This window comes from Nymphalis io, chromosome 6 (assembly GCF_905147045.1).
Source record: "Nymphalis io chromosome 6, ilAglIoxx1.1, whole genome shotgun sequence".
Lineage (NCBI taxonomy): Eukaryota > Metazoa > Arthropoda > Insecta > Lepidoptera > Nymphalidae > Nymphalis > Nymphalis io.
In genome coordinates, this window is record NC_065893.1 from 649,757 (window position 1) to 668,696 (window position 18,940).

General features: G+C 32.7%; 1 protein-coding gene and 1 long non-coding RNA gene across 2 annotated transcripts; both read right to left on the reverse strand.

Annotated features, from left to right (window-relative positions):
* Positions 1 to 707: 707 nt before the first annotated feature.
* Positions 708 to 1,788, reverse strand: LOC126769187 (uncharacterized). Its single transcript, XR_007669344.1, has 2 exons — positions 1,653 to 1,788; positions 708 to 1,047 (listed from the first exon to the last, which is right to left on the reverse strand). It is a non-coding gene; the product is annotated as an uncharacterized LOC126769187 (long non-coding RNA).
* Positions 1,789 to 8,866: 7,078 nt separating this feature from the next.
* LOC126769146 (pickpocket protein 28-like) lies at positions 8,867 to 14,463 on the reverse strand. Its single transcript, XM_050487758.1, has 10 exons — positions 14,261 to 14,463; positions 13,952 to 14,152; positions 13,355 to 13,618; positions 13,026 to 13,140; positions 12,787 to 12,911; positions 12,093 to 12,244; positions 11,335 to 11,388; positions 10,803 to 10,897; positions 9,494 to 9,599; positions 8,867 to 9,002 (listed from the first exon to the last, which is right to left on the reverse strand). Exons 1-10 carry the CDS (start codon positions 14,461 to 14,463, stop codon positions 8,884 to 8,886), a joined length of 1,434 nt encoding a protein of 477 aa, XP_050343715.1. The 3' UTR covers positions 8,867 to 8,883.
* Between the last annotated feature and the right edge of the window lie 4,477 nt (positions 14,464 to 18,940).

An 18,940-nucleotide genomic window follows, 5' to 3' on the forward strand; every position in this document is an offset into this window, starting at 1 on the left:
CGGTAAAACTAGTATATTTTACACTTGTTAGTTCTTTTTTTGTGTTTTGTTATCCAGATACTATTTTTATTGAATTACATTTCTGTATCTTTATTATTAATATCATGACATAAGTGATTACGTAAGTGTGATATCTAATTAAAAAATCTGCAATATTGTGATTTGGTCTTATATCATTTACTCGGAAACGACAGTATGTTTTCTCTTCCATTAATTACTTTGTCTAATCATATGCTGAGTTGCTTCTTGCATGTATCACATTTTTTTCGCATTTTTTATTTAAAAACTTTTTGCCCACCACATTGAGTAGTATGACAAAAGGCGGACTTAATGCCTAAAAGCATTCTCTACCAGTCAACCTTTTTTTTTTTTACTAATAATAGGCCAGCGTTTGACCGTTGACTTGCCTGATGTTAAGCATCGACACGGTCTAAGATGTCTATAAGAAACCTGTTTACTCTGGATTTGAAGACACCAACATTGTACCTTTAGGCTAAGCGGAAATTCGTGAAGGCGGTAATTAATAGCCGAAAATATACATACATACAAATATAACAACAACAAAGAATATATGAATAATATAATATAATCTTCGTATAATTTGATATTTGTTATTGCAATTAGGATAATTACATTTTTGATATTACGATAAAATGACAGTTTGATTAAATGATTAGTTTTCACGATTGAAACGTGGACCGATGAGTACAATATATATTTCATTTTATTCGAACAATAAAACCAAAATGTTTTATAAACTGTTTTTAATTAACTAATGAAAACATTAGCTTCAATGGCATAATATAGCATTATTTTTTCCATTTTCAAATTATTTTTACATTCAATCTTCCCACGTTTTCGAACATTTAAATTTTGGTTCCGAATTCATTCTTCGATTAGGAGGATAAGGTCTACTGCCAACATCTAACAATGGAGTCGTCTCGCAGAGACATACGTTACTAGCACATTTCCCGGCAGTTTCCACGTGATTTATCCAAGAACAAAGTACTGAGCATTCTGAATTGTCTCTGCAAGGGATATCAACTCCTGAAACAAATTTGGTTTGAGTAAATGTGCAATACACGAAGAGCACTAAGCACACGTACGCGTAACAAGACTACTGTCTGATGATCATGATGAATTTGTTATAACATAAATTGAGCTCATATTTTAATATCACGTAACAACACAAAATACATTTTATAATTTTTTTTTTTTTTTGAAAAATCAGCATCAACAATTTATTTTACACAAAATTTATTCTTGTAATAAAAAATATTGCAGCAAATGACGTTTATTAATATGTTGTCATATATTTGCCTCGTTGGTCTAGTGGTTACGTATAAGGCCGCAGAACCGGAGGTCCTGGGTTCAAATCCTAGTTCGGGCTACTAAAAAGTTATTGAGTTTTTCTGTCGAAAATTCTCAATAGCAGCACGGAGTCTGAAAGTTGGACGTGCCTCGGAAAGCACATAAAGCCGTTGGTTTGCACCTGAACTCTTTTCGGTCGTGTCGGATTGCCGTCCCATCAGATTATGAGACCTAGGGAATAGATAATATCTCCTGCACAGTTGGCTGATCTCTCTGAAAATCGGCTGCCGTTACCGAAATCGGAGGGCCTTACATATCATGTACTTTTACGTTAATCTTACCTTGATTCACATAACCTGGATATGCGTCTAAACCATTTCCACAAAGAACCACAAGTAAACAAATCGCAGCATAAATCATTGTTCTTAATTGCAACCAATTATTTTAATTGAGAGAATCGTGTATTTATACTAAGATTCGAAACACATTAAAAGTATGAATAGCTAATTGTGAAAAATGTATTATTTCCACAAATTAGATACAGTAAATAGTATTAATTTATTTTACTATTAATATGAAAATAAATGACACGCTTATATGCAAATGTATATTTATTAGATTTTAAAATTAAACAATCTTATAGTATATTAATAAAATAAAATTATATGTCCTAATTATTTGTTAGTGTCTGTTGTCTGTTTTCGTAAGGAATCGATCCAAATTCCATGATGATCAGTTGAGTAGCGATTAAGACGTAAAAGTATAACAAACAAATAAACAGACAAACTCAGTTTCGCGCTTACGGTATTAGTAAAATAATAATAATTATCATGTCCTGCAGACCGATTTCGGCCACGGCGGCCAGAGAGAGATTAACTAACTACGCAGGAGATATTATAGTGCACATGTGTGTGCAAACACAGGTGCACTCTCTATTCCCTAACTCTCATAATCCGATGGGACGGCAATCCAACACGACCGGAAAGAGTTCAGGTGCAGAACCAACGGCTTTACGTGCTTTCCGAGGCACGAGAGTGTACACACTTCCAATTTCCAGACTCCGGGCCGCTTCTGAGAATTTTCTGCCAGAAAAACCCAATAACTTTTTACTGGCCCGATCTGGGAATTGAACCCAGGACCTCCAGGTATGCAGCCTTATATCAAACCACTAGACTAACGAGGCAGTCATAAAAAAAAGTAATATATCAGAGCAATATAATCGTATCTTATTTCATAATTTGACGATAATAATTATACAGACATGAATATTATTAATAGTATTGATAGCAGAACAAATCAAAAATCTAACATTTGTACCATACTATTAAGCTTAAAAAATATTTTTCACATATGTTTTTTTTTAATGCCATAGATAGGCGAAGTAAGTGGTCACAATCGGCTGTGACGTCATAAGAGCATATACATATTAAAAAACGACAGTATAAATGTGTTTTATGAAAATCAACAAGGAAAGTAACGCTGGGGTCGATTAGGGAGTAACATTCTTCACAAAATAACACTTTTTTTAGAATTAAAAAAAAACCTTCTACTACACTGCGGACTGGCCACGTATACAATTATATATAGAAAATATAATACATACAAAATGTCTCTCAGTTTTGATCTAGTGATCTTAAGTTACCATTCCAATTTCTGCTTGTACTATATGGCTCATCTTGAAATCGCACACAAATGATCACTTAATCTTAAATAACTTTAAGCATAATCCTTAAGCTAACTTCATCGTTATAAGTGAAATTTAACAATGGCAAGTTTCGGAAGTATTTGATGTAGCACGTGACAGGAAGGGAGATGAGATCAACGCGAACAAAGATTTGGCCACGAGACAAAACAAGCTTACTCGAACTTACCTTCTAGTTATACAGAATGCTTGTTTCCACGTTTTTGTTTTTTAATAATTAAATATAAAATTGACAACATTTTTAAATAATATTTTAACATATATTTATAAAATGCGTAAAATCGATTAAAAAATGATAAACTATTAGAGTTTAATTCATTATTTTACTTAATAAAAGTAACAAACATAAACAGACTTTTGAAAAATATTAAGAGAAGTTTTAATATCGTAAATTAGTTACATAAAAATAAAAAGCACATATTTAAAAATTGTTACAAGTACAATGAACAGAACAGGTACGACTTAGTAAGCAGTTTCTGTTGTAATCATTAGGCGTGTAGCGTTTGTTTATCGTTTTAAGATTTACTGGTGGTAGGGCTTTGTGCAAGCTCGTCTGGGTAGGTACCACCCACTCATCAGATATTCTACCGCAAAACAGCAGTACTTGTTATTGTTGTGTTCCGGTTTGAAGGGTGAGTGAGCCAGTGTAATTACAGGCACAAGGGACATAAAATCTTAGTTCCCAAGGTTGGTGGCGCATTGGATATGTAAGCGATGCTTGACATTTCTTACAATGCCAATGTCTAAGAGCGTTGGTGACCACTTACCATCAGGTGGCCCATATGCTCGTCCGCCATCCTATTCTTTAAATTTTTTTTTAAATAAAACTGATCACCTTCTATATGAAAACTCTCACCTCACCATTGTATAACCCAGGAAACTCGAACCACATAACTTTTTAACGATCTCTATAATACTATATGTATTTAAATGTTTTAGATTACTCTTTATTGTATGTATTATTAAGTCGAGATGGCCCAGTGGTAAGAACGCGTGAATCTTAACCGATGAACGTGGGCTCAAACCCGGGCAAGCACCTCTGAATTTACATGTGCTTAATTTCTGTTTATAATTCATCTCGTGCTTTTCGGTGAAGGAAAACATCGTGAGGAAACCTGCATGTGTCTAATTTCATCGAAATTCTGCCACATGTGTATTCTACCAACCCACACTGGAGCAGCGTGGTGGAATAAGCTCCAAACCTTCTCCTCAAAAAAGGGAGACGAGGCCTTAGCCCAGCAGTGGGACATTTACAGGCTGTTACTGTACTGTACTGTACTGTATGTATTATTCAAGTCATTTATCAAGCAAATGCCCAATATAACAAGAAATGGATGGAATTTACATAAAAGTTGATATCGAATTTAGACAATATTAATAAAAATATAATTTATATATTTGTTTTTTTTTTTAAATGTAATGGTAACATGAATATCAAAAAGTAAACTTTTTTTTTATTTACCAGTTTACAATGAAAAACGCGCGCGTGAACTCAACAAAACTTCTAAGTAAAAAAAACATACATGACCAAGGAAATTGAAAATAGTTTGCGTAAAAAGATTGGGAAAAAGAAATAAATAAATTAAAAAATCAAGCAAGAATCACTTATTATTCGACATTGAGTATTGAATTTATCTCTCACTGTTGTAGTAATATATATAATGTACGTGAATGTGAAGCTTTTTTTAACGCTGGATGAACGAATTACGCGTTTCCCCCATGGGAACAGTGGGGGGTATGTGGGTCTCGCCGGTGTCCAAGGCGCCGAGCGCTTCCTGAACATCGGAATACCCACTAATAAACCAGCGGTACCTTTTCACGGGTCGCTTGCACATGCTACCGTGTCGCGAATACCCTGCCACAGCCTAAACTCCGCAAAACTTTTGATAATTATTTATAATTGTTTACTTGACTCGGGAGTTGAACCCACTTCCTTTGAAGCCTTTTACAAAAAACCAACGCGACAGCTAAAAAAATATTAATAAGCACTTCTACTCAAATATATCACGGAAAATACTCGAAGAATAAACTATTTACATGATCATAAAATAAGGGAGGTTCATTCGTCATTTCTTTATCAGCAAAACCGTACCTTCGAAATATGAGTGTTACCCGCCCTACGACCTCTAAGACAACTATTTATCGAAAAACTCGACATAAATCATCTTATTTTTTTATCTGGCAATCTTAAAGGTATATAACCAAGGTGTATTACAAGTGACGGCTTTATGGTGCTTCGGTATTATTAATGGTATGGGGTGGTGATGGGATAAAGGGAGTTGGTTTTGATAGATATTCCTTGAGTTTTTTATCTACTAAAGGACGGAAAAGGTTATGTAACCTTTTAAAAGTAAAAATATAAACTACAATTTTTTCTTCATAACTTTTTTTCTCAAATTAAGTTTATTTTTATTGTTTTATTAATATAACCGTCATTATGTAAGTTTAAAATTAACATAAAGTTCAATAAAGTATATTCTATTTATCTATTTATATACGAATTATTGACACTTTTTATATTATATTTCCTTTAAATTTTATTGTTTTCATTTGTCCAGAGATTTGATTTATAGAATATTTATTCGTATCAGACAAATAGATAACATACCAGATACCAGAGCGATCCTTAAGTACTTTATTTAATCAGATTCAATACAAAGACTTAATATTAAATTTAAATCGAAATTCTAGAATTCGTATTCACATAGGAAACACATCAACATCCCCATACACCGGTTCACCCTCACCTTACATTACCTCGAGGCGCGAGATAAAACAAAGACCCCTAACTTATACACAATTCACAAAAGCCACTTGATGCCCGCAATTAAAATCTTAACATATACAGTTAATAAACCCCACATCTATAGAGATGTGACACGATATCGATATTATTTTAAAACTTTTTAACGGATATTAAAAAAAAATAGAAATAGTTTCGTTTTTTTAATGAAAATGATAATCGGCATATTCACAAAAAACCTATATGTATGCTATTACAGTGTGTACAACTTTACAGGCAATTCCAAAAATACTATTAGGAATGACTTACTACGTTAAACTTACATCAATAACTTTCATGAAATAAACAATAAAAAATGACAAAATAAAAACAATTTAATGATTTTTTTATTATATTATTAATGAATTAAACACTATCTTAATAACAATATCTAAGATTCTAATGACAATTTTTTTTAAATATTTTAATTTATAGTTACACTCATCAACTATAAATTTAAGATAAACTTTGTTTTAGTCTTATTCTAGTTTTTCATTTAAGAAATTCTCAATTGAATAAATTGTACATATTTGAAAAATAATCACTGCCTATCAAAGATAATAATATTACTCTTAAGTAAAATTAATTAATAATGTCTACGAAGAAATGTACTTTTTAATATTTATCGATATTTTAAATTTATAAAATAGTGATACGCTTCACTAAGTCAAGTATCGTTAAGACAGAGGTAGGACGTCTTCGAATTAAATTACACCTCGCTAACTCCAAACAATAATCTTTAGCATTTGCTTCATTGCCTCACCCCATCCGCGTACTGACGTATCTTAGTTGAAACTTGGTGTGTCGTAAGTGACACGTGTCAGAATTATATCATTAATTAATATTTTTCAATATATGAGATGAAATGACCCAGTGGGAGAACCACTTAATTTTCACGTGCTGCATTTGCTTTTATAACTCAAATCGCGTTCGGCGTTGAAAGAAAACATCGTGAGAGATGTGCATATGTCTTACTTCATTGAAATCCGCCAAATTGTATCCAACCCATATTGGAACAGTGGTGGAATAAGCTTCATATCTTCTCCTCAAACGGAGAGGATGCCTTAGCCTGCCAATGGGATAGCAGGATATCCATTTCCTTTTTTTGTTAGTATATGAAAATTTATATATCTGTTTGAAAATAATAGATTTCGACAAAGTTTTACTGATCAATTTACATGTTTATTGAGCTAGGGTGACTGGAGGCGCATATACCACATATTAAATAATATCCTGAGATAATAATAATATCCTGGGACATTATTCACACACGACCATTTGATTCCAAGCTAAGCAGAGCTTGTACTATGGAAACCGACTGAACTGAAGGAACTGAGATACTAGTCCCAGACTCAGGACGAACAGACATGTTCATGCACACAAATGTCTGTCCTGGGTGGGAATCGACCCACAACCTTCGGCGTGAAAGGCAAGTCTCTACCAACAACGCCAACCGGCCCGTCAAATGATTAATGTTTTCTTACGCTGCCAAAGTCTATGAAAGTCTATGGTGATTTTTTTCCATGAAGAAAAAATACCGTCGCAAAAATAGCACACTTGAATTACAAAAACTCGCTAAAATAAGTTGTTTAGTAACTATTCTTAGTTTTAATATATTTAATTATTACATTCGAAAATAGTTAAATATTCGAATTAAAAGCTTTAAAAATTTCATTTACGATCTTGACTTTATTTGAACTAAGTCAAAGTCAGAAGTCAAAAATCTTTATTCAATATAGAAGCATTACACTTACTTATTGATTGTCATAAATCTACCACCGACGAATAAGACGAATAATATATAATAAGACGAATCTATTATCTATACAATAAACCCAAAAGGACTTAAGTAGATAGATTTATATTATATCATATACAATTATCATTACAAATACTATAAGAACATATCGTAAAATTTTGTTATATTTATGGAAATTCGAAATTTAAAATAACATAATAACGCTCAGCTCATATAAACGCTGTGACTCCGACCAATCTTTAGACGTTTATGGCGATATGTAAGACGTCTTGGCGACTACAGATAAGTTGGAACGAGTGTTTCATAGCAAAGGTATTTGTTGCAGAAAGATAAGAAGGGTCCATAGCTGTATTATAATTTGCAAATCTCGAACTAATTGCTATTAACTAAGCTTCAAATAGCGCCTTTAGTTTTATACGGTATTTGCATGTGACCGTATTATAGTAGATTAAATTGATTAACTCAAGAAACAGTTGCTTTAAATTATACATTTATTGAAGTGGAATATGATTATATAGATTTTAGATTGAATTAATTTATATATAAGAAACTAATTAAGTAAGAGCTCGTAAAAGTCCCATTGCTGGGCAAATGATTCCTCACCTTTCAAAGAGAGGGCTTTAAGCTTGTTTCATTCTACTTCTGATTTTACGGGATACGCGTTGCTCGAAATATTATCCCAAATATGCAGGTAACTGCGAAAACTTGATCCGAAACCAAAACCTCTTTTTCTTGTTTACATATTCTAACCACTGGACCTTATCGGCTCCATCGAGCAACTTAAATAACTATTTAGATTTTTTTATCATCGTAAAATCATTACAATTGCGATTATGTGATAAATCCCCAAACGTGTTTACCCAAACCAATTGACCCGTAATTTACAAAAGCGCTTGACAAAGACCCAACCCGTTATAACCCGTCCGCAATGAAACGCAAAATTGGCCAAACAATCCAAATTGGTCTCAAGATCTTAATTATTAGTGAGGTGCTTAAGGGTTAAATTTACGATGTGTTAATATGGCCCAATACGGTGGTAATTAAGCTAGTCCTAAATTAAATTTACCTGAAGGTAGGGTTACCAGTTTCTATTAGTAGATACATAAACTATCTTGCTAATTGAAGGTAATCGAAGAATATTTTTTTAAATAATCTTTTAATTAGACATTCTTATATGTTTGTTTTTTTTTTTATTGAAGAAACGTACTGAATTTCATAATAATAATATATATAATGCCTTTTTATGCTTATGAGATATATATAACGAAGATATGTTTTTTTATTTTTATAGAAATATGTATATAGGGGTATGCAAAGTGCAATAGAAGATTAATTATATCTGGTAGTTCGTGTGTAGCAAAACAGACGCAGAGTTAGAAAATACACAATCTCCATGAAGCTAAGGACACTGCAACCGAGAAAGAGACCAGCCATTCCACCAACAGCCACTGCAAAAGGAACAAAAACCCTTCTAAATGAACGATAATAACGAAAACTTAAAGATAATGATCCCGTTTATCAATTGTTCTGCCTGTATTTTGGACGCTCATGACGAGTTGCACATATCATAGTGCATATGCAAATTCATTTCCAAGAAGAATCAGTGAATTCAGCACACGTTATTCTAGTTTTAGTCAATCGGTTTACTTCATACAATTGACGTAATAATTGCAACAATTTACAGCCTTATTTATTAACGTCAAGTAGCGGGTAATTAGAGGGTAGTAGTAGAATAATGCTGACTTCTTCTTTCAAATGTCAAATCAATAATGACAGAAAGAGCGAAATCAGTGTTTAACTATACACTCGTGTGTGTCTGTGTTAAAGGACCTAAGTAGAAGAAAGAATTAAGAAGCTAATTAGCTATGTGATGTGGCAAATGCGTCTACAAATATTTCTTTTTTTTTGTTTGTTTTGTAAAATAAAAGTATATATATACCCAATACATCAGTGAATCCGAAGATGATGTCCCTACGATATCTCATTCTGGGATAAGTGACTATCCCCCATTGGAAGTAAGTGCCCAGAAACCAAGCTTGTAAATCCTGAAAAAAACATCAAATAAGGTTATAGAGCAAGGTAAGTGAAGTTCTTTAACATATTTGTATGCATGCTATTACTTCTAAACACGTAGGTATTTGTAGGAATCTTTAAGGTTAAAAATTGAGAAAATATTGCGTATTCTGATTTTTTATCAGTGAATTTTAATGAAATGACTGTATTTATGAAGCTTTATTTACAAGGCATATATTTATTTGTTTGTATATGTGTATATTGAGTATATGTGTTTATTTGTATATTGAGATAAGTCCGGACTTGAACCCATAGGTATATATTTCAAAAATTCATTATATTTATTTCAGAATATCGTGTATTTTACGTTTCGCGTAAATTTCGTGTAGGTTTCTAGGCTCGTTTCGTCTAGGCTGTTCCCAATATTATGTTTTTTTTAAGATTATGATTTTGAAATTGAATATGAGATTGAAATTTTGAAATTTCCTAGATTACCCGTTTTAGATTAATTAAAACTGCGTCATGTTTTTTTTAAAGGAAAGTTACGAATTCGTTATAGTAATCAGTTCAGTAGTTTTTTTTTAGTTACACAGCTTTCTTTTTTTTTAATTTTTTTATATAGAATAGGAAGGCGGACGAGCATATGGGCCACCTGATGGTAAGTGGTCACCAAACGCCCTTAGACAATGGCATTGTAAGAAATGTCAACCATCGCTTACATAGCCAATGCGCCACCAACCTTGGGAACTAAGATGTTATATCCCTTATGCCTGTAATTACACTGGCTCACTCACCCTTCAAACCGGAACACAACAATAACAAGTACTGCTGTTTTGCGGTAGAATATCTGATGAGTGGGTGGTACCTACCCAGACGAGCTTGCACAAAGCCCTACCACCAATAAATATATTCGACGCGATACGATCGCCCGTTTTGTTTATGTACAAGAAGAAACTTTAAAATTCTTTGATATTTCGGTTTAGTTATAGGTAAACACGCCATGAAAAAGAGGCACTTAGCATATTAAAAAAAATAAAAAATAGGAAAACATAAAAATAAATTTAAAACAATTTGGAAAAACAAATTTAAAAATAGAAACCTAAATCTCTTGAATAAACGTTATATATAATGGAATGTACTATAATTGAACAGAATTATTTTTATTTAATAAAAAGCATTGTTTAGTGTTTTTTGTTATGTATAAAATATTCATTTGAATACAATATTCTACTAACATTTGATTGGATGATGTAATTGACGTCATCGCATAGTGGAACACATTCACATTGAATTTTCTTACCATTTTTCTCCCGTAGTTTGTAGAGCTCATCTATAATACAAATCACATTCCATTTATTATATCATTTAATGATTGGCCTCCTGCCCGTTTGCCCCCCTCTTACATATAAAATAACCTATTTTTATAATTTGACGAGCCGGTTGGCGTGGTTGGTGGATGCTTGCCTTTCCCGTCGAAGGTTGTGGGTTCGATTCCCACCCAGGACAGATATTTGTGTGCATGAACATATCTGTTTGTCCTGAGTCTGGTTGTAATTATCTATATAAGTATGTATTTACAAACGTTCTCTACTTGCCGATTTATATACATATGTAGATATGGAGATCGCTTAAAAGAAAACGCTATAAGCATAATGGTCGCAACATGCTCACATTTAATTTCTAGTTACATGAGTTATGGCTACAAAAACACAACTCGCTATGGTTGTGTGTTTACTTTTATAACGAGGTAGTCTTATTGCTTTTTACCTCTATGTTTTGCCAAACAGTGCATACCATTCACGTCACATATTTTTTCGTCGCCTGAAAAGTAAAAATAGCAAAGTTACTCAACAACGCTTCAAATAAATTGCTCAATAGAACATTTTGTAACAGTAGCTCATGGTCATACTTATAAACATTTCTTCTTTCTATTGTGTTTCATTATTGATTTGACACTTGAAAGAAGAAGACACGGCATTATTTAACTTATCACACGCTAAAGAACGTTTATAAACGAGGCCTTAATTTACTATCTTTAAAACGTAGTGTTATGTTAAAAACTTCACTCTTTAATATTCTATATACCTCAATTTGATATTTTTAAAGTAATAAATATACGTATTAACACTGTTAGAGCTAATCTATTAAGAAAATCGACTTAGAAAGAACTTATCACAGTACAGTACAGTAACCTGTTAATGCCCCACTGCTGGGCTAAGGCCTCCTCTCCCTTTTGAGGAGAAGGTTTGGAGCTTATTCCACCACGCTGCTCCAATGCGGGTTGGTAGAATACACATGTAGCAGAATTTCAATGAAATTAGACACATGCAGGTTTCCTCACGATGTTTTCCTTCACCGTCAAGCACGAGATGAATTATAAACACAAATTAAGCACATGAAAATTCAATGGTGCTTGCCCGGGTTTGAACCCACGATCATCGGTTAAGATTCACGCGTTCCAACCAGTAGGCCATCTCGGCTTATCGCTTATATAAAATTACTGACAGAGATTGACTCTAACTGACCAATTTTCCTGTAAAAGTACGGTATACAGCTGCAGTACTTAAGACACAGTCGTATTCTGCACTCCATGCGACACATTGTGTATGTGTACACAGAGTTGTGTTTCAGGATATTCTCGTGAAGGAAACGACAGCGACGCTGAGCCACGCTTAATCTGGATAATAAGATTAAAAAAAACAAGTTCGTAATGGAACATAATTCTTTTTTTAAATATATTTGTATTGTGTGATATGTCTTTTTTAAATGCTGCATCAGTTATAATTAATAGAAGATAAGGTTAAGTCATATAATATGAACAAGCTATAGTTCTAGCTTATTATTTAGACTTTAATATTCAGGAATTCCTTTTAGTTGTAGGCTAACTACTTTATCTATAGAAAGGAGTGCACACACTCATAGATCTGACTTGTACGAAACGATGTTGTTTTGTCTTTGTAATTCATATTTAAACTGTAAATAAAAATATAAATGATAAGTGACGTTTCATTTAAGTAACAATTTTTTAAGAATTTATATTTCTTATGCCGTTACGTCAATCCATGAATACATAAAACGCGCAATCTTTATACAATAAAAAGGAAAGACTGTTCTTTAAATTTTAGTTACATTATTTATTTACTACCTATTGTACTCTCTAAGTCCTAGGCTTAATGTCGAAATATCCTCTATGTTATCACGTTTTAAAATAGTACTTACTTAGCCGCTTCTGGTGCCGTATAAACTGTCAGTGCGGTTACATAAAGTTTCATATAGAAATTCGGAGCGGAGTGCTGGTGTTTCGTAGAAATATCTGGAACTTCTAACGGTCCATGAATATAAGCCTACAAAATCAATGTAATCTTGAAAATAATTGAATTAATGTTCTAATAAAAAATGTTAAAATTAATTTATAAAAAAATATATGAAGCGTAATTGTATTATAAATAATTACTTACCTTGTATGACGTGGATATATTCATAACTTGCGCAAAAACTTCGCCGTCTAATGGATGAACAAAAAACGTAGAACTGTTTAATCCAACGAGGTCCCATCTGTTTTTCGCTCTATACCTTAGAAAAATATTAAACTTAGGAATACCAGCTATAAAAATGATTTATTATAGAATTTCAATACACAATATAATATGTTAGTAGTTTCGTAAATAGTTTTCTTTGCCTACAAATGATTGAATTAAAAAGAAAAACAACTTCCCCAAAAAAGATTTCAAGAGATATACAAAAACATAGAATAACGACTTTAATTAATTCATCAAATGAAACTCACTCGGGTGAATTATAAATTGCAACTTTCGAATTGATAGCGTAACATAGTCCCATCTCCGTTATAGTTGGTACAATCTGAAGATGGATTCCGGAAGCACCTATAGTCAAGGTGGGGTGAAAAGCAGAAGACAAATTCAGTAACACTTTCATATAATTTTCGGGCACGATGCCATCGTATTTCGGAATAGTGTCAAAGTTTTCAAAAGTAGCATTTGCCAGCGCCTTGATAAATATTTCCAGTTTCTCCTTGTCTTCGTCTGAATGCCTGTTTTGATATTAAAGGAAAATCTCAAAACTGAAATTACTATATGATCGCAACAATACTAACAGATTATTGCATTGAAACGATAAAAAAAAATATTTTTCGTTTCGCAATGTAGATTCAACCCAGAAGAACCGGCAAAAAGTTCTTTAGTTACTCTTTTCCACTAATTCCATAACAAATACATGTTACTAAAATGTTTATTTATGTATCCTGCTTATAAAACAACATGGACTAGTTCCAGTTTATTTTAGAAATGGTAGAAGATTTTTACAAGTGATAAGAAGGTGTAATGTTTCTATGTTGAAAAAATATTTTAAATAAATAAAAACTTACTTCACATAGTTGCTTAACTTCTCAGGGTCGATCTTACCATCAGCAGGGCAAATAGTGACACCAGGAAAGGTAGTGTTCCACGCGAACATATCCCGGTCCATAGAGACTACAGTCGGAGATGACTGATAACGAATCCAAGTGGTACCAGAGAGATAAACCGTCCCAAATAAGGATAGAATCACTATAGTCAGCCAAATGAAACTGAAAAATTATCGTTAACCCCTCAACAGAGACTCTTATCAGAATAAAATTATTGAATTAATGATAATAAGGCAGCTTTTAAATTTGACTAAGCCATTTTATACTTACACTTCACATGGATGTCTATCAGTAACAACAAGATGGTTCAGGCCGTGAATGGAAGAAGTTTCCAGAAATAATACCAAGTATTTTTTGGCCTTTTCTTTGATAACGTGTGAAAAATTCTTCTTTCTTGATTCTATTTTAAATTTAGTTTTGCGTAGGATATCATTTTCAATTAATTGAGTTTGATGTTGCCGAATCGGTAACATTGCAATATTTTATTATTCACCAAAATTTCAAAATTAATTATTTACTAGGCTCTACCTTAATATTGCATGAAATAAATGTGACAAATTCAATGATAATATAGAATTGTTTTTTAAATTATTTGATTTAAAATGCGGTTTGAAAGGCTGGTCCTTCTACAAGTCAACTCAACGACTAAAATGATCCAAGCAATTACGACCTATCGTGATATCACACTATTATCCTATAACTATTACATACGTAACAAATCCGATTCTACTTCAATTAATATATACCGAATAAAAACCGTAATAACCATGCGTGTGCAAGCAAATAGTATAATTATAACAATGACATTAAGACAATATTTAAATAAGTAAAAGTACGTTTTTGACGTTACGGATTTGAAACTAATAAAACTTGGTTGATTTTATCAAATCTAACATTTCATTATTATGACAAAGCTTTAGTTCATTAAAATTTCAATACATAATAGCGTTTCGTGTCAGTTTTTATTCGTTTTTAGTAAAAATAATTTTGCGGTCATTAAAATAATATTATTATGTTCGTGCATAAAATGACATAAACTGTGGCGTTACCCAAATTTCATTGTATCTGGTCTATTATCCGAATGACATGAGGGCATAAATTCCTTAGGCAGAGTTGTGTCAATTAAACGATATGAATCGGACTTTTATATATTTTATTTATTTATTTTAAGGACCACTAGTAGCTACTACATGTTCTAATGACAAATGTAAAACAATTTAGTGAAAATAGCTAACATGTGAAGCTTTTTAAAGTAGCCACAACAATTACAATATTTGTTTTAAAAATACATTAACACATAATTATAGCAACATGAGTAGAAAGATTAAAAAAAAAATAAGTCCAAATTGGTACAAATTAAAGATCATAAAAAAATAAACATGCACTTAATAAAATTAAAATTAAAAACACAAATAGTTTGAATTGATATAGGTACAAATTAAAATTAAATAATTCATTAAATTCATGCAAAGTTTACGTTACAAAAAATTACTAAAAGTATACTAATTAATATAAAATAAAATTAAGATAACATTATTTATTTATTATTTATTTATTTATTTATTATTTATTTGCATCTCTCAACAATTCTAGCGCCCGTTTACGATAATTCATGGCAGAGTCATTAAAAATATCTAGATCTTGACAAAAACCATTGTACAACCGTGATGATCTAGGCATTGGTGCATTACATCCTAATTTCGTTTTTGATATTCTGACATCAAAAGTGCCCAGAAAACTACGAACATTGCGCCTTGGAATACGATAGTATATCTTTTCAAGTAAGTGAGTACAGTCGATCTCGTTACGAATTATCTTAAATAGGAAAGAGAGATCTAATAATTGTCTGCGTACAGACATTTAGATATTTTATCAAGATTGTATAAAAGCATTACAACTGTCTTCACCATATTAACCTCTATTGAATATTCAAAAGTCAAAATAATATTTAAGCTAGCATACAAGACAGCAAACATTAAACTCTTTCGCTTTTAACCTACCGAAATATAATTTAAAAATGACAAAGATACGAACATTTTTTTAACAGCAGATGTATCTTTATTACGTTGAAGTAAAGATCAAAGCGCCCGTAAAACTAAATAAGTAGGAGATGTTAGAAAAATTGTTTCGTGTCATCAATTTGACGGGCTGCTAACAGAATTTTCGGCGTTTTTCAAACGTTTAAACATGTCCTAGGAGATGATAAATGATGGCGATCTTTAGTCATTATTTTTATATTTTTAAATTAGTTTTTGGAAATATATTTAGACCATAAGCCATTAAAAAATAAAATCAGATATATTCTAGAATGTTTATGAGTAAAACAATAACAGATCTATATAATTAAAGAATAGGACTTCTATGTTTAATAAAAGCATATTGCACACGATAAGGATTTTGAAATAAATAATTCTCTTCTGTGAAATTAACGAATTAATCAGTTCCCCTTTGGGCAAAACTGTAAGGCATTAAACTAAGAATCGAATTGAAGATAGAGTCACTGGTGGTAGGGCTTTGTGCAAGCTCGTCTGGGTAGGTACCACTCACTCATCAGATATTCTACCGCAAAACAGCATACTTGTTATTGTTGTGTTCCAGTTTGAAGGGTGAGTGAGCCATTGTAATTACAGATATAAGGGACATAAAATCTTAGTTCCCAAGGTTGGTGGCGCATTGGCTATGTAAGCGATGGTTGACATTTCTTATAATGCCAATGTCTAAGGGCGTTTGGTGACCACTTACCATGAGGTGGTTCATATGCTCGTCCGCCTTCCTATTCTATATAAAAAAGTCTCTTCTTCGTGCGTGACGCACTTAAATGCCAAACATTCTGTGAGAATTCACTTCATATCTCACACGTAATACTAACGGTGCTACACTTTTAGATGAGTATTCTCTTTGTTATAATTATTATAGACAATATCGTATATCACTTTCTGACAGTTTACGATAAAAAACTCTACTGATATTGTTAGACTTTTCTTCATTAATGTTATTAATTCACCAGATGATAAAGTAATAGAATAAAGTTTCACTAAAACGCGACAATTCAATTATATTAAATGCCCATAAGTCACCCTTTTTAAAGATATTTAAAAAAACCATAAGAAACGTAAACATTTTGAAACACACCTAGTGAAAGCAAGCCGCTTCAAAGTCTAATAATTTCCAAAGTGTCATGTTGCCGAGAAATAAATGAAGTGAAGAAAATAAATTTCATTTAAAAATCACGGCGGACCATTATTTTCCCCAGCTTCCCCTAATTAATTTCTTGTCACCGTCCGGATCGGCCGTTGTGGCGGTGACAGCAGCGTCGAGTGGGACAACTTGATATAACTCCACTTAGGATAAAAAGAGATAGATATAGAAAGGTGAGTACGCTTCATTACCATCTTTCAGTAGTTAGCGGAAGACTTGAAGTTTGCTCCGGTCGAGTTATGCTTGCCTAGTACTTTTTATTAATTACCGTATAATAAATTATTAGCTAAGAAAAACACCCAAAACATTACCGTACATATTTAATTCAACGTGTGCTTACCCCAAATTGTTAGTGGCACCCAACACTGATTTTTAATTGTTCTCTGTAGTTGAGGCTGACAGTGACAACATAGGAAAAAAATATAGAAATAAAAATGCAAATATACAAAATACTATACTTTATAAATGATTTAACTATGATAACTACTGATTAATCTGCGGACAAAGCGTAACTTTTCCAACACAAGCAATCTAAGTTTGCCGGTCAGATATTAGTCACATGTCACATGTGTAAGCGAGGCTGAAGGAATGATCAATATATCTTATAGCCCCAATGTCTATGAACGGTGGTGACCACTTCACATCAGGATGCTCATTTGCCCGTCTACCTACCCTCATGTCCCTATGTCTAGGGACATGCCACTGCCATACAAGGAGGTCTGAGAGCCGGAGCGTGAGGAGACCGTCTCCGCTGGCCTGCCCTGCCGAATTAGAAGAAGGAGAAGGCGTCAGTGTTATGAGCACTATTTTTGTTAAAGTAAGTGTCGTCAGCGCCAGGGGGTGTCTGCACCCCGGGAATGCGCAGGCGATCCCATGACACATACTCAGCGTTGGCGAGTCCCTTAGAAGCGCTTAAAGGCGTTTTCCAGCGAGAACAAAAAAAAAATGTTATTTTTGCACACGGTAACTGTCATGAAGCAAAAAAGAGAATACCGTTTCGCAATTAAAACGATAACGGATTTACTTTCCGTACTCATCGAGTTTGAAACTAAAAACGAGTGAGATTGTTCCAACAAGGCTAAGCAAACACCGTACGTAATTAAACAAGCTTAATTTTCTTGTACGAGTTATATTCGAGATGTTCGAGGGAATATTTACAGAAAGTAAACTGGTAAATATTGCGAACGAACGTTGAGGTGGAAATCTCGGGGGTGGGTCTGTATGGAGATTGCATTTTGTTTTTTAATTTTTATCTCGCTTTACGCTTAATAATTTGTATAATATTAAATTTTGATGTCAATAATTAAACCCGTATTAATTTCTAATAATTTACATATTTTATATTATGTACTCAAACTTAACTTACACGAATGACGTCACTTTGTATAAAAACTTGTAATGTCTTAACTATTATTCAAGAAAGAAAATAATATTCCGCGCTTTTCTACGCCATATGATCGCCATACGATTTACTCGTATGTTAAATATTTCAAGAGTCTAACTTATCAGGAGTTAAAAATCAATCCCACCACAGACACACACAAACAAAATGTTCCTTAAAACATTGAATATTATATAGGATAACTCATGAAAATGAAAGCCAGCTCCACAATATCTTAGCATCAACACCGCCACTTAATTTGAATACGTAGCACAACGAAGTGTTTAATAAAACATTCAATTTGATTTACATCCTTACAAATCTGTACCTTTTGCGCTTTCAGTGTAAACACGCCCTTACAATGTTAAGCC